Raw genomic sequence first — 16,851 nt, 5'->3', positions numbered from 1 at the left:
ATAAATGAACACATGAGTGTTGGCCACACCCAATCCGGATGAAGTGTATTAAACAAATCTGCATGTAGGAATAAGTGAATAACACCCCAATTTCCCTTAACTCTCGTTCTACCTACATATTTTACAACATAATCTTACCAAATGGGATCTTTTCAGACGACAACTCAAAATCGTTCAATTTCACTAAATCTGCCAAAGTTTCACATCAATGACTAAACATGGTGTTTTATTGATAAAATCAACAAACAAGAAAAATAAATATATAATCTAAAATTAACTGACCAACTGGGGGACTTTTATGACCCTAACTCAGAAGCACTAAACTTCATTCATTCTGATGAAGTTTCACATCAATGAGGAAACATAATTATTTTAATTGGATGATGTTTTAGTGATGAAGTAAACAAACATAAGCATAAAAAAAGATTGGAGGACTTGCTTGATACAAATATCACATGAGGTATTCGTATATGGAAAAAAATGAACAAAAACAACTAGGGTCTTTTTGGACCCCAGAATGGATTTGCTTGTAAATCTTTGCAGCAAGGTGGGATCTGAAAGAGCAGGTTTTGGGTCGCTGATGACTTCGCATGATTCGAAGGTTGTAATCACATTAATAAACATGGGGTATTTATTTTCTTACATTTGAAACTCAAAATATGCTAAAATTAACTTTTAAGTCAAAACTTTTCTCGGTGATCGAAAAACAGACCGGAAGTTACCAAAGATGCTATGATGTCACGTTCTCCGAAAACTTCGTGAACATTCGGAAATGGCGTATGAACAATGGCGAGATGCGAATCGGAGAGTGATTTCAGCGGCGATGAAATTGAGTGTGTTCATTCCGATATTGCCGAGGACGAGTCGGAGGATGATGGGAATCTATACTATGGAGTTTCTGGCCCTGAGCCATATAAATTTGAGCCACTTGCAATTGCCAGAAAACGGCCTATTTCGTGTACAAGTGGCAGGACTGACTGCCCGGCAGTTCACACTGACAGACTCCACCAGACAGATTGGTTTGTAGATTTTCATTTTCTTGTTCGATGCATAAAATAATGTAAAGTTTGATTCGTCTGTGACTTGATATAATAATTTTTTTTAACCCTTTAGTAGCCTGGTGTTGGCTCAGTGGTTAGGGTGGTGGCTTGGGATCCTCGGGTCCTGAGCTCAAGCCTCGTCGGCCGCTGAATTAATACACCAGGGGGTTGACTCAGCCTGTCATCCTTCCGAGGTCAGCGAAATGAGTACCAGTTCCAGTATGTGTACTGGTAGAGGGGCACTGCATCAGCGACACAGTCGCGCTTCAAGAAATGATAGCTACCCCGGCAGCTATGCTGCCATACGACCACCACCAACCCTCTAGTCACTCAAGAGTCAGAAATAGAATGAATCAATAATGGGCCCAAATATAATGGACCCTTGGTGTTGAAGTCTTTCTGACAGCTGAGCTTGACCCCAGCGAAAGTGATGATGGCGTGGCCGATGGGGAAGAGATTCTCAGCCGCGTTCCCCATTACGGGTTACAACGTACAGATTTCCGGTTCGTGATGACTTACTCTATTCTCATAATTTCTCGATTTCTTCTGCGCATTTATCGATAAACACAATGCCCCAATCCTTGAGAGATGAAGCAGGAGCCAGCTGAGGAGGAGAAGGCTGAATGGTGGGCACAGCGTCACGCTTGTTTTGAAACCGAGCTCACTCATTGCGTTCCCTTCGTAATCCTTGGCTGTGAAATGGTCACCACAAATGACAAGTCTATCCAAAGGGTCCTCTTTACCCGTTTTCTTTGGGGGTAAAATTCGCCTGTTTTGTTTGTACAAATCTTATCCACTGCCGGCGAATGTTTGATTCCTTTGGGAATCGGTGGGAGCGATTACCCGTTTTCCAGCCATTTTCGCAAAACATGACGACGCACGTACGAGGCATGATGCACAAATATCCAAATAACTTTATTCTACAATAATTCAAAATAAAAAAGGATAATATAAACAGTTGCAAGCTCAAAATAAGCGAAAGAACGGCCTGCTGAACTGGACACTTCAATGAGCGAGTGAGCGCCGCTTTCTTTTGGAGAACGTGACGTCACTATCCATATATGGGCACACGGCTGTTTTTTTTCAACGGCCTCGAGAAATAACTTCGGAGTTAAATTTCATTAATTTTCCCAATAGTTAGGCAACCACAATAGTTTGCATCGAACTATTTAATGCACATATAATCATATTGATAAATTTTCAGAACATGTTTGGTGACCTGCAACCTGCTCTTTAAAACGTAATATATGTTTATTATCGGAACATATAGGTAAACAAACTAATAAAATGTGAAATGCATTGTTAAATGAGAAGGGCACTCGGTGGAGCGCATACCTCCGCCTTGCAATGCCTGATCCACAAGAACATATTGTAGCCAATACATTTTTGAAATATCATGCTTTATATCGTTTTTGGCCCCATTTCTAAATGGTGAAGAATCACTTTAATAATCACATAATTCTCGTATCCAGATCCGGATCTGGATTTTCACCAAATTTGAATCAATTCATTCTTGTCATACATCCAATGTGTATACGGAGTTTCTTCCGAATCTGTCCAGAACTTTTTGAGATATCGTGCTACATATCGTTTTTTGGCCCTATCTCTCAATGGTGAAGAATCGCATCAAAAATTATAGTAGCCGGATCTGGATCTTCACCAAAATCTCATCATTTCGGCCTTGTCACACACCCAACCTGTCCACAAAATTTCATCCGGATCCGTCCACAACTTTTAGAGATATCCTGCACACAAGCAAACAGACAGAAAGGGGTGAAAACATATCATCCTTCACCTCCGGTGGTAGAGGTAACCAATATAGAAGTAACACATCAAAATATTTGCCCTGGGTCCAAAGAAAACTCCTGTTGGTAAAACTATGGTTAAACACGGCATGTGTTTCTGATATATGTTTCGCGCGTGTGGGTTAACAATTGATAAAGCTTCAGATAATGGCAATGTATGTGACATAATAGGGTGCATGGATGATGTGGGTATATAGGCCATAATAGTGGCGTGTTCAGTTAACGATGGTATTTTTGTTTCGAATGAGTGTGCGAGGCGAGACTGTGCTCTAGTTTGTTTTTTCGGCAAACGACATGCCGTACAGTGAATCAATGCAGATGAAAATGAGGGGTGTTCAAATGTCCTCGGAACAAGATACAATAGTCCAAGATGACCAACATTTTTTTTTTCCTCAGTGTAAAGCATATTTAATGAACCCCCCCCCCCACCCCAAAAAAATAAAATTCCCCCAATTATGTATACCTTTATTTTTGTGCTTCCACTGACGAAGTCGCCAGAGGCATTATGTTTTTAGATTGTCCGTCCGTCCGTGCATCCGTGATAGGTTTTCGGAAACACGATAACTTAAGATCTTGGTCTTCGTGGGGTGCCACCAAAAACGTTGTGGCCAGGCCAGATCAGATCTGTGACCTGCTACAGGTATCATGTAAACCTGTACGAACTTGTTTCATGGTCCGGTTGTTGGCAATTAAACTGTCTCCCGCACCAGGTTTTCTGGTGAGGAGGGTGTTTGGATATGGACACCCAGCGGGATTAAAAACAAAACCTGTCAAAGGGCCGAGGAGCTCCTTGTGAGCCAACGGCCATTCAAATCTAGTGCCCAACTGTGTCTGCGGACGTCCTGGTGCAGTTGGGTTACTTCTTATTCGGAGGTTGGTGGCAGGATTTGCACTCCTGCCACCATAAAACCCTTCATTCCGCAAAACACAAAAACGCAAAGAAATCTGAAAACCCACTCCGTGGGAGTACCTCCTGTGCAGCTTCCCTTCACAGGGCAGCTCACCAGATTACGGAATTCGGGCAAAGCCTTCGGAACCCCCAATCTTTGATGATAGGAGGGAAACCACGGGGTAACATCCCCGGGTCAGATTGCGGGAGTGTCGGAGTGGTGCTGAGGTGTCGTCCACCAGACGGCGGTCTCCTTGGGTTAACCTGAGGCGGTCCCTTCGGGTGGGTGCCTGGAATGTCCTATCCCGAAGAGAGGATGATCACCTGTCTCTGTTATCATCTGAGCTCAAGCGTTTGGACATCTGTAATTGCAGCACTCTCTGAGGTTCGGAGACCGGATTGCTGCGAGATCATGGCGGGTGGTTACACGTACTATTGGTCTTGTCGCTCTGATGGTTACCATGCCCAAGGAGTTGCTGTAGCTCTTTCCAATAAGCTGACTCCAATGATAATTGAGGTAACACCGGTCAACGAGCGTATTATGAAACGAAGGATTCTTCACTCCTTGGGTGTCATTTCCCTGGTCTCTGTTTATGCTCCGACTGAGGCAAATTATCTCACCGTGAAGGATGCATTCTATGTCACACTCGAGTCTGTGGTTGATCAGTGCCCCAGATGAGATACACTTCTCGTCTTGGGGGATTTCAATGCATCAACTGGAACTGATAGGGATGGTTATGAGATGTGTGTTGGTCCCAATGGGTCTGGAACTGTGAACCTGAATACTGTAGCACTGAGTTCCTTGACTTTGCAAGAAGTCATGGACTTCGGGTGGCTGGTTCATGGTTTCAGCACCCATAGGCTCGTTGCTGGACTTGGTATTCCAACGCTGGCAGTGTGGCAAAGGATATTGACCATGTCCTCGTAGATGGTCGGGAGACCCTGCAGTTCTCGATCATCCTCCAGCGGAGTGCTCAGTTCCTCCATACTGACCTCCGGCTTGTTGTTGCAACTCTTGAGTTGCACCATAAATTCAGGAGAATGGTACCATCCCAGCCTTGGCTGGATGTTGGCAAGCTCAAGGATGAGAAGGTAGCTGAGGAGTTTGCGAACAGGCTGAGTGGAGATTTGGGGGGTCTGGGTGCTTTGGGAGGTCCTGAAGAGTTGTGGAGTGCCTTCAAGACCACCGTCCTTGATGTTGCCAGTGGATGTCTTGGATCTCATCATAGGGCAAAGAATAATTTTGTCTCAAGGGACACTGGATACCATTGACCAGTCGCAGGGCCAGGCTGAATGGTAGAGCTGACCTGTTCAGGGTGCTGAGGCGTAAAACTGTACGTGCGCTAAGGGTTGACAAGTAGGCCCATGTGCGAGGAATCTGAGGGGGTTGAGCATCACCTGTGGTAAAGTGATTCTCGTCCTGCTTACAGGGGAATTTGCGCATTGCGTTCCTCCAAGCCCATCCCTCGGTGTACTGCAGAGGGTGGTAGGCTCTTGTCAGAGGAGTCCGAAGTGAAGGTCCGCTGGGCCGGTTACTTTGAGTGGTTGTTCCAGGCTGATCCACCAGCTGTAGAGTTGGATGTCAGGGATGTTACAATAACTGTTGCTGACCCAATCAACTGTGGTCCACCTTCACTTGTGGAAACACAGGCTGCGGTGAACCGGTTGAAATGGGGTAATGCTCCAGGGATCTGTGGCATCCATGTTGAACTTCTCAAGGCTGGTGGAAATGCTGCACTCATGTCGTTGCATGCAGTTCTGTGCTCTGTCTGGAACACAGGCATCATCCCAACTGACTGGAAGAGGGGCCTTGTTGTCCCTCTCTGGAAAGGGAAGGGTGATCGCCAAGACTGCAACAACTACCGAGGTGTGACGCTGCTCTCAGTGCCGGGCAAGGTCTTTGCTCGGATAATTCTTGATAGGGTTCACCACCATCTGCTTGAGCACCACCGTCCAGATCAATCGGGCTTTACACCAAAGAGGTCAACGGTTGACCATATCCTTGCTCCTCACCGAATGCAGACAAGAGTTTCGGCAGGGGCTGCTTGCTGCTTATGTTGATCTCTGTAAAGCGTTCGATTCAGTGAATCGGGATGTCCTCTGGAGGATTGTTGGTCTTCGTGGGGTGCCACCAAAACTGATCGATCTGATGTCTGAACTCTACTCTGGAACTGAGAGTGCTGTGAGATGTGGTGGTACCATCGCTGACTTATTTCCAGTTGTTTCTGGAGTTCGTCAGGGGTGTAGTGTCCCCCACCTTTTTCAGCACTTGTATGGACTGAATTCTGGGGAGTACTGGCGGAAAGTGGACGCAGCGACGCGCTGCTCTGGCGCATGCTCCCATCCCTGACCTGACCTGACCTGATACAATAGTCCAAGATGACCAACATTTTTTTTTCCTCATTGTAAAGCATATTTAATGAACCCCCCCCCAAAAAAAATTCCCCAATTATGTATCCCTTTATTTTTGTGCTTACACCGACGAAGTCGCCAAAGGCATTATGTTTTTAGGTTGTCCGTCCATCCGTGCATCCGTGCATCGGTTTTCGGAAACGCGATAACTTCAGAACGGCCGAAGGGATCAAAGTCAAACTTTATGCAAGTATGAATAATTATGCAAATATATACTGATTAGATTTTGGAGGCAAGAGGTCTCAGGTCAGAGTTTGGTAAAAATGCTGTTACTGTATTAATTTGTGAACCAGTGATTGCATTTTATATGCCTGGTGTTGGCTTAATGGTTCGGGTGGTGGGCTTGGGATCCTCGGATCCTGAGTTCAAATCTCACTCAGCTGTTGAATTTACACCAGGTGGGGTTGACTCTGCCCGTTATCCTTCCGAGGTCGGCAAAATGAGTGCCCGCTCACTGGTATCCTGTGTCGGAGTGGCGACCTGTCCAGGATTGTACTCAGTAGCCAAGACACCAACACGCTGCACAGAGTATGGGCCCAATGGATGGATGGATGGATGGATTGCATTTTTATCAAACTTGATAAAAGTATGTATAATGATGTAAAGATTAACTCATTAGTTTTTGGGGTCAAAGGTCAGAGTTCATGTTCAGTCAAAATTATGTTACCGTGCCAACTTGTGAACCAGTGATGGGATTTTGACCAAACTTTGTATAAGTTTACAGTATGATGCAAAGACAAACTCATTAGATGACAGCATCAAGAGGTGAAAAGTCAGAGTCCATGATAGGTTTTCATTACTGCGATAACTTAAGAATGGCTGAAGGGATCAAAGTCATACTTGGTACAAGTATGTATAATGATGTACTGTATATGGGACATTTTCACAAAAGCGGGTCTGGTAACGGTAAAGAACAAACTAAAAAATCAACTTTCTTTGACATTGTCGAAATAGTGCCTGAACCCCTTATAAGGCCTAGAAAAATGTTCAAATGATGTCAGCAACGCAGGATCACCATCAGGCCTCTGCACTGACTGGGCAATATATGCTTGATAAAAATTATCGGACAGTCTTTACCGTTACCTGACCCGCTTTTGTGAAAATGTCCCATACATAAATTGATTCTATTATGGGGTCAAGAGGTCAGAGGTCATGTCAGATGAAAATGTGATATTTGAGAACAGCTGAAAGGATTTAAATCAAACTTGGTACATGCATGTATGCAAGATGATGTAATAATGTGGGTTGATGCATATCTGTCGACGTCGCGACATCAAAGCGTGCCGTTCTCGTTTTTTGTTTGTATGTACATTGGACTAGGACCAGTTACAATTTCGTCCTCGAGGTGTGCACTGTGTGCACAATTCTCTCAGGGCTGTGATTGTGCAGCCACATTCTCCAATACCCTGGTAGGTTAGGACAGGAGTTTGGAATCTGGCCAGGGTGCAAGTGATAAATCTTATGTTTTGTTGAGACACTGTCTGATCATTAATGTGCACCAAATAATTCTAGCAGAGAGTACACCCAGCTTAATGTCCATCCGAGGGACAGATAATTTTTGACACAATGTCGTACTTGTGATTCATCAGTTGTACTGCTTAAATTTTGACCAAGAATGGAGCCTGCATTTGACAACCCAAAGTTAAATGTGCAACCTCTGCACTATCCCATCAGACATTATATCTTCTTATTATGAAAAACAAAATAAAATGTCGACGTGTCTTGGACAATTGCATCTTGTTTGTAGAACTTTTTTGGAAACCCCATTTTATCAAAATAGCATGACTGATCAAATGACGATAGCCAGAGCAACCTCGGAATACAAATGTCTGTGAACAATATTATTTTACAGAGTCGACAGGTGGGAGAAGCTGGGAAAGTGCTTTGTCCATTCCAAATTGCACTCGCCATGTCGGTTGCCCGGATTCAAAGATTTGAGGAGCAGGTATTACACACACACACACACACACACACACACACACACACACACACACACACACACACACACACACACACACACACACACACACACACACACACACACACACACACACACACACACACACACACACACACACACACACACACACACACACACACACACACACACACACACACACACACACACACACACACACACACACACACACACACACTACATTTTTGTCATCAGTGTAATGTAGTATTGATTGTACCTTGGTTTTTTTTAATTTTATTATTACACATCTATGTTTGGGAAGGTTGGACCATGAACAATTGACTATTCTTATCTGTTTTAGATCTACGATTTCATGAAAATTACAATTGTGAAGAGCCTAAAGGATTTGCAGATGCAGCGAACATCCCGTCTAATTCAAGACCTCATTCCTGAAGAGTGCCAGATCTCTGAGGTCATTGTAGAGACTGTGCAGAACAGGTGTGGGCCACCTTGAGCAAAGTGCAACAGGCTCATTCGGTGCTCTTGCTGTTGCTCGAGCAGCTATAAGTAAAACCGTGCCGATGAAAACCAATTTGCTCATTAACTTTCCAGGGTTTAAAGTTTCTGTTTTGCTCTGGTCATTTTTTCTTTTAAACTAGATTAAAGTTGCATTTGTTGTTATTTATTTGACTTATTTTATTATCTATGCCACCGAAGGTGGATGGAGGCTATGTTTTCACCCCTGTCTGTTTGTCTGTGAGCAGGATATCGCATAAAGCTAGGATGGATTCGGACGGAATTTGGTGGAAAGGTTGGGTGGGTGACGAACTGATTAGATTTTGGTGAAGATCCGGATTCGAGAATTTAAGCGATTCTCCACCATTGAGTTGTAGAACGAAAAAAAAAACGATGTTGTAAAAAGTTGTAGAACGATGAAATCATTCGATTTTGGTGAAGATCCAGATGTGAGAATTTTGAAAATACAATTTCAAGTGATTCTTCACCATTTGGACATCGTTCTTCATCAAGCGTTTGGACATCGGGATTGCAGCTCTCTCTGAGGTTCGGAGACCGGATTGCGGCGAGATAATGGTGGGTGGTTACACCTACCATTGGTCTGGTCGCTCTGATGGTTACCATACCCAAGGAGTTGCTGTAGCTGTGTCCAATAAGCTGACCCCAATGATAATTGAGGTAACACCGGTCAACGAGCGTATTATGAGATTAAGGATTCGTCACTCCTTCGGTGTCATTTCCCTGGTCTCTGTTTATGCTCCGACTGAGGCGAGTGATCTCACCGTGAAGGACGCATTCGACGCCACGCTCGAGTCTGTGGTTGATCAGTGCCCCAGACGAGATACACTTCTAGTCTTGGGGGATTTCAATGCATCGACTGGAACTGATAGGGATGGTTATGAGGTGTGTGTTGGTCCCCATGGTTCAGGAACTATGAACCAGAATAGCACTAAGTTCCTTGACTTTGCAAGAAGTCATGGACTTAGGGTGGCAGGTTCATGGTTTCAGCGCCCACAAGCTCATCGCTGGACTTGGTATTCCAACGCTGGCGGTGCAGCAAAGGAGATTGACCATGTCCTCGTTGACGGTTGCTGGAGGATGATCTAGAACTGCAGGGTCTACCGGAGTGCTTAGTTCCTCAATACTGACCACAGGCTTGTTGTAGCAACTCTAAAGCTGCACCTTAAATCCTGGAGAATGGTACCATCACAGCCTAGGCTAGATGTTGGCAAGCTCAAGGATGAGAGAGTAGCTGAGGAGCAGGCTGAGTGGACACTTGGGGGGTCTGGGTGCTTTGGGGGGTCCTGAAGAGTTGTGGAGTGCCTTCAAGACCACCGTCCTTGATGTTTCCGGTGGATGTCTTGGAGCTCACCGCTGGGCAAAGAAGAATTTTGTCTCTCAAGGGACACTGGATACCATTGACCAGAGTCGCAGGGCCAGGCTCAATGGCAGAGCTGAGTTGTTCAGGGAGCTGAGGTGTAAAACTCTACGTGCACTGAAGGTGGACAAGGAGGCCTATGTGCGAGGAATCTGTGAGGGGGTAAAGAATCACCTGTGGACAGGTGATTCTCGTCCCGCTTACAGGGAATTCGCGCATTGCGTTCATTCAAGCCCATCCCTCGTAGCACTGCAGTTCGAGCAGAGAGTGGTAGGCTCTTGACAGAGGAGTCTGAAGTGAACGCCCGCTGGGCCGGTTACTTTGAGCGGTTGTACCAGGCTGATCCCCCAGCCGTCGAGTTGGACGTCAAGGGTGTTACAATCCCTGTTGCTGACCCTCCAATCAACTGTGGTCCACATTTGCTTGTGGAAACACGGGCTGCGGTGAACCAGTTGAAACGGGGCAAAGCTCCAGGGATCTGTGGCATCCATGCTGAACTTCTCAAGGCTGGTGGAAGTGCTGCACTCGTGTCGTTGCATGCAGTTTTGTGCTCTGCCTGGAACACAGGCATCATCCCAACTGACTGGAAGAGGAGCCTTGTTGTCCCTCTCTGGAAAGGGAAGGGTGATCGCCAAGACTGCAACAACTACCGAGGGGTGACGCTGCTCTCAGTGCCGGGCAAGGTCTTTGCTCGGATAATTCTTGATAGGGTTCGCCACCATCTGCTTAAGCACCAGCGTCCAGAGCAGTCAGGCTTTACACCAAAGAGGTCAACGATTAACCGTATCCTTGCCCTTCGTGTCCTCACCGAACGCAGACGAGAGTTTCGGCAGAGGCTGCTTGCAGCCTATGTTGATCTCTGTAAAGCATTCGATTCAGTGAATCGGGATGTCCTCTGGAGGATTCTTGGTCTTCGAGGGGTGCTACCAAAACTGATCGATCTGATGTCTGAACTCTACTCTGGTACTGAGAGTGCTGTGAAGTGTGGTGGTACCATCTCTGACTTATTTCCAGTTGTTACTGGAGTTTGTCAGGAGTGTGTACTGGCCCCCACACTTTTCAGCACTTGTATGGACTGGATTTTAGGAAGGATGTCGGAGAGATCAAGCTGCGGTGCATCGTTTGGGAATGTCAAGATCTCGGACCTTGATTTTGCAGATGATGCAGTCATCTTTGCGGAGACTTTAGACATCCTTTTTGGGGCCCTCGAGTGCTGAATGAGGAGTCGGAGCCATTGGGATTACGGGTTTCTTGGGTCAAAACTAAGATCCAGGCTTTCGGTGACATCTTGGATGCTGCTGTCCTGTCTGTGTCTGTTTGTGGTGAGGATGTTGAGGTCGTGGAGAGATTCACTTACCTTGGCAGTGATATTCATGTCTCTGCTGGCTGCGAGTCAGAGGTCAACAGACGTCTGGGTCGGGCCTGGGGAGTCATGGATTCACTGGATCATGGGGTGTGGCGCTGCCGGTACCTGTGCGGGAGGACGAAAGTCCGAGTCTTCAGGTCCTTGGTACTTCCAGTCTTGCTCTATGGATGCGAGACTTGGACCCTGACCAAGGATCTGAGACGGAGACTTAATTCCTTTGGTACCAGGTCTCTTCGGAGAATCCTTGGCTATCGCTGGTCGGATTTTGTGTCCAATGAGCGGTTGCTGAGAGAGACTCGGATGAGATTTGTTACCTGCATAGTCCGTGAGCGTCAGTTGCGGCTGTATGGACATGTGGCTCGTTTTCCTGACGCTGATCCTGCTCACCAGATTCTCTCAGCGAGGGAGTCTCATGAGTGGAGGAGGTCAGTGGGCCGACCACGTGCCTCGTGGTTGCAGCAGGTTGACCATCATCTCAAGGAGATGGGGATGGGCCTGGCATCTGCCTGTGGGATGGCCAGACGGAGGCCCCTGGAGTACCGGCGGAAAGTGGATGCAGCGAAGCGCTGTTCTGGCACATGCTCCCATACCTGACCTTCACCATTGAGAGATGTATTCAAAAACTGTGTAGCACGATATTTCAAAAAGATGTAGACGAGTTATGACAAAACTTGGTGGATGAGTTGGGTGCGTGACAAGAGCAAGATGATTCGATTTTGGTTACGGTCCAGACTCAGATCCGGCCTTTCATTGGGATACAAAACGTAAACTGTTCACCCTGGTGGAGGTATGTGCTCTATTGGGTGCCGCCGTCGTGTTTTTTTTTACGTAGTTATAATGTTTTAACACCTTGAGAACTGCTTTGAAACAGCATTTGATCGAACCTTTTTTGTTAACGATCATTGTATTTCAAAGAGCAGGTTTTGGGTCACTGATGACTTCGCGTGATTCGAAGGTTGTAATCACATTAATAATCGTTGGGCAATTATTTTCTTACATTTGAAACTCAAAATATGCTAAAATTAACTTTTAAGTCAAAACTTTTGTCAGTGATCGAAAAACAGACCGGAATTTACCCAAGGTGCTATGATGTCACGTTCTCCGAAAACTTCGTGAACATTCGGAAACAGCGTGTGAACAATGGCGAGATGTGAATCAGAGAGTGATTTCAGCGGCGATGAAATTGAGTGTTTTCATTCCGATATCGCCGAGGACGAGTTGGAGGATGATGGGAATTTATACGATGGAGTTTCTGGCCCCAAGACATATAAATTTGAGCCACTTGCAAGTGCCAGAAAACGGCCTATTTCGTGTACAAGTGGTAGGACTGACTGCCCGGGAGTTCACACTAACAGACTCCACCAGACAGATTGGTTTAGATTTTCATTTTCTTGTTCGATGCATAAAATAATGTAAAGTTTGATTCGTCTGTGACTTGATATAATAATTTTTAACCCTCTGGTCACTCGAGAGTCAGAAATAGAATGAATCAATAATGGACCCAAATATATTATACACCGTAGCCTTGGCGTTGAAGTCTTTCTGACAGCTAAGCTTGGCCCCAGCGAAAGTGAACAGTTAGAACAAACCCCAACTTTCAAGAGACTGTTGTGGCACATAAATACCAAAACATGTTTAGCCTCATTGGGAAATATTTTACCAAATTTAGAAAAAAAAGGTGGAAAATTGATCAATTTTTTACAATTGAAATGAAATTGCCCAATTTGCTGATGCTGTTAAAAAAAGTAATTTAATCAACAATAAGTTGATTTGTTGAGAAATTTTTTCATGCTTGTGTTTTTCAGAAAGTTTATTTTTGTGTTTTTCCATGTACTCTTTAAGAATACATTTCAAGGTTTTTCTCACTTAAACTCAACAATTGATTCTGTGACAGAACAGTATCTGGAGAACTTGTCAACCAACAACTCGTATTCACAGAGTAGTGATCAGATGTGTTTATGCCTTCGTAATCCTCGGCTGTGAAATTGTCACCACAAATGACAAGTCTATCCAAAGGGTCCTCTTTACCCGTTTTCTTTGGGGGAAAATTCGCCCGTTTTGTTTGTACAAATCTTATCCACTGCCGGCGAATGTTTGATTCCTTCGGGAATCAGTGGGAGCTATTACCCATTTTCCAGCCATTTTCGCAAAACATGATGACACACGTACGAGGCATGATGTTCAAATTTCCAAATAACTTTGTTCTACAATAATTCAAAATAAAAAAGGATAATATAGACAGTTTCAAGCTCAAAAAAAGTGAAAGAACGGCCTGCTGGACTGGACACTTCTTCAATGAGCAAGTGAGCGTCGCTTTGTTTTGGAGAACGTGACGTCAACATCCATATATGGCACGTGGCTGTTTTTTTCAACAGCCTCAAGAAATAACAACTTCGGAGTTAAATTTCATTAATTTTCCCAATAGTTAGGCAACCACAATCGTTTACATCGAACTATTTAATGCACATATAATCATAATGCACACATATAATCAATCAAAATTGATAAATTTTCAGAACATGTTTGGTGACCTGCAACCTGCTCTTTAACTTTACACCTTGCCACCTCTTCTGTACCATTCCATCCAGCACATTGGGCTGGGACCATGTCACCCAAGGATTGTTTCATCTTGGATTTGTTCTTCTTGACTCATTTGGACAAAAGTCTGGTCCTGGTGGGAGAGTTTCTGAAGCTACGGGCAGTCCTTTTCAGACTATCAACCAGCTGGCTTGTGCACTTGGAGCAAAGATTCTTTTGGAAACTTTTAAGGTGTGAGGTCTACGGTTTATTCATTGTCCTCACTGAGTTAAAACAGGCATAATATTTGAACACTTATGTCAAGTTTTGGTTTTGAATCTAAAGAATGAAGGAAAAATGACAATACTGTAAAGAGTATTTCAGAATTGTCATCTTCATTTACATTGTGACTTTCATTGCAGTTTTGTTGGCATTGGCTTGTTTTGTTTGTTGTCATCAGAACTTGCCTATTTTATTTTTGTCATGATGCTATGATCCAAGGTTCAAAATTGTCATTGGCTTGGTGTTGTGCATTCTCTACCTTGTCGGTTTTTAAAAATTTCTTTACAGTGAGATAAAGCTCCTGGAACTTGTCATATATTTCATTAAGTATAACAACTTTGAGACATAATTGTGTATTTTTTCATGAATTGCAAGGACATGATGAGATTATGGATTTATGCAATAATCGACATGCTCAGATGGTAGTGTCAGAGGCCAACTCCATCTCTGCATGTAATGTACAAGCTTCACTGTGAGGTTCTTTTTTTTTATGGCTAATTGCAGTTGAGTGGCCAAGTCCATCGTCACTTAAGTGGCCTCCTGCAACAATAAGGAATACCAAACTATGGAAGCAAGAGGAAAGTTAAGAGAAGTCTGTTAATCTGGCTCCTAAATTGCTGTAGGTTTTAGGTGGAAAGAAAAATTGAGGGTTGTAAATCATTCTGAGGTCTGACTGTATGGGGAATGAAAGATGGTGCCTGTTGTTGCATTCGACAAGTATGCAGGGTGACACAGTATGGGTGACAAGTATAGGCCAAGTGAATTTGTCAAGAGTGAACTATTGGAACGATGAAATTTAGATATGCTTGAGAAAAATACAATAATATTTTCATTTACCTGATCTTTTTTAACTTCGTTAATTTCTCCAAACTTTCCATTTGCAGGCCCATGAAACCATGAGAAGTGAAATCCTCGAACAACTTTTGAACCGAGTTGTCACAAAGGCTTCATCACCAATCCGACAATACCTGGGTATAGAAAATTTCATTTTCTCTATATTCTCACAGATTTTGTTCAGAAGGCCCATGGTGCGTATCGGCACCATGGGCCTTCTGAAGCACCAAAATGCACCAAAATTCTGAAGCACCAAAATGGAGCTGTTGTATTTCAAAAAATACATAAATGTGTCATCAACTTTGGGTTTTATCAGTTCGGTCTTCAAAAGCACACCAAATTTTCAAAACTAGTTTGTCATGATTAATTGCTCAGTTGTTTAACCATTGTTCAATGCAGGATCATAAATTGAATCTATTCTATTACTTTAGTGTCAAATTCTATTTTCTACTTTCACTTTGGTGTTCTTTTCATGATTGCAGAGCATACCCCATTTAACTTCTCCCTCTGCACTGTTCTTGTCAAATGACAGCTTACAAAACAGAAGTAGCCTACATAAACAAGTCGAGGTAGCTATCAAATTGTGAAGTATGAACATACCATGTAAAAAATGTTGACATCAATAAAGATGTTCATTTTTTGTTGAATTGCAGTAATCTACACAATAATGCTCTTGTCCGTCTGTCTGTGTATAACATTTCGTTCCACCTATTCGTTGGACAGCTTGCCTGACTGCTCACAATTTAAACCTGATGAAAAATCATATCACCACCATGTTGGTGCTTACTGTTTTGCAAAGCCAAAGACATCTTCAGAGCTCTCATCTTCCCAATTACCATGCACAATTGCTATGCCCTCCCTCTAAGTTTTCCCTTCAGTGTAAAACTGCCAAAACCACAGTTGAAAGGATGCCGATACGCACCATGGGCCTTCTGAAGATAGGCCTCAGTGATCGAGGCAGTCGTCTGTTGCCTTATATACTGCCAAAATAGCTATGTGCCATCCTCTCAAGCAGGGCTGAAGCATCTCATTTTAAAGGTCTTTTTCCAAGGTCATTATTTACTTCTAATGATGTGCATATATGCATCAGGAAGAAGATAGTTTGTTTTGGGTTGTTTATTGGCACAATTATCTTGCTCATGGTCACATCTTTTCTGCACATCTCGGATTGAGTTGCACAGGCGACTGTGACGGACCATGACATGTCGGAGCTGTTTTGATCATGGTTTCTATGAAGTTGGCAATAGCATGATAGGGGAGGGGAAAGGGTTAAATATTCTGCTGTTTTGGTGTGGGTATGCCCATTTGCTTTTAGGAATGGGAGGAGGGTGAGGAGGGGTGGACTGTTGGGGTTGTGAGAGGGGAGTGGAATTGGGAGGTTGAGGACTTTTGGTGAGGGGGAGGGGGTAGTGGTGAGAAGGTGATTGGTGCCTTAGGTTTGGGAGGACTTGGAATTGTGTGGAGTTGGGGAGGCTGGGGTATGGAGAGCAAATATGGGACAAGGTTGGGGGGGGGTTAAGGAGCTGTGGGGTGGGGAGGGGATTGACGGCTTGGAGTGGGGGTAGGGGGAATTGATGCCTTACGGTTGAGAGGTGGAGGTTGAGGCTTTGGGGGGTGGGGAGGGGGATTGATGGCTTGGAGTGGGGGAGGGGGGATTGATGCCTTAAGGTTGGGAGGTGGAGGTTGAGGACTTGGTGGTGTGAAGGGGTAGGAGGTGAGAAGATGGGACAGAATTGTGGGAGCGGGAGGTTGAGGCTTTGGGGGGTGGAGAGGGGTGAGTATTTTCGATTGGGAGGGGGGTGGCTGAGTAGTTTTGTTGGGAAGAAGGTTTCAAGGCTTGGGAGTAAGTGGGGGATTGACCCCTTTGGGTTTGGAAGGGGAGGATGAGGACTTG

The 16,851-nt window shown here is 44.5% G+C and overlaps 1 protein-coding gene across 8 annotated transcripts in view; it reads left to right on the top strand.

Annotated features, from left to right (window-relative positions):
- The window catches only part of FANCI (FA complementation group I), a 202,576-nt gene that overhangs the window by 75,246 nt on the left and 110,479 nt on the right, over positions 1–16,851 (top strand). For all 8 annotated transcript variants that reach the window (XM_085849819.1, XM_085849817.1, XM_085849818.1 and 5 more), the window contains 4 exons: positions 7,999–8,091; positions 8,426–8,562; positions 13,913–14,093; positions 15,008–15,095. In XM_085849819.1, coding sequence (XP_085705945.1) covers positions 7,999–8,091; positions 8,426–8,562; positions 13,913–14,093; positions 15,008–15,095 — 499 coding nt within the window. The remainder of the gene's footprint in view (positions 1–7,998; positions 8,092–8,425; positions 8,563–13,912; positions 14,094–15,007; positions 15,096–16,851) is intronic.

The sequence above is a fragment of the Eptatretus burgeri genome, chromosome 12 (assembly GCF_056783735.1).
Source record: "Eptatretus burgeri isolate ZD-2024b chromosome 12, Ebu_testis_v1, whole genome shotgun sequence".
NCBI classification, from domain to species: Eukaryota; Metazoa; Chordata; class Myxini; order Myxiniformes; family Myxinidae; genus Eptatretus; species Eptatretus burgeri.
The sequence above is the reverse complement of the archived record's forward strand: the minus strand, read 5'-3'. Positions and strand labels throughout refer to the sequence as shown.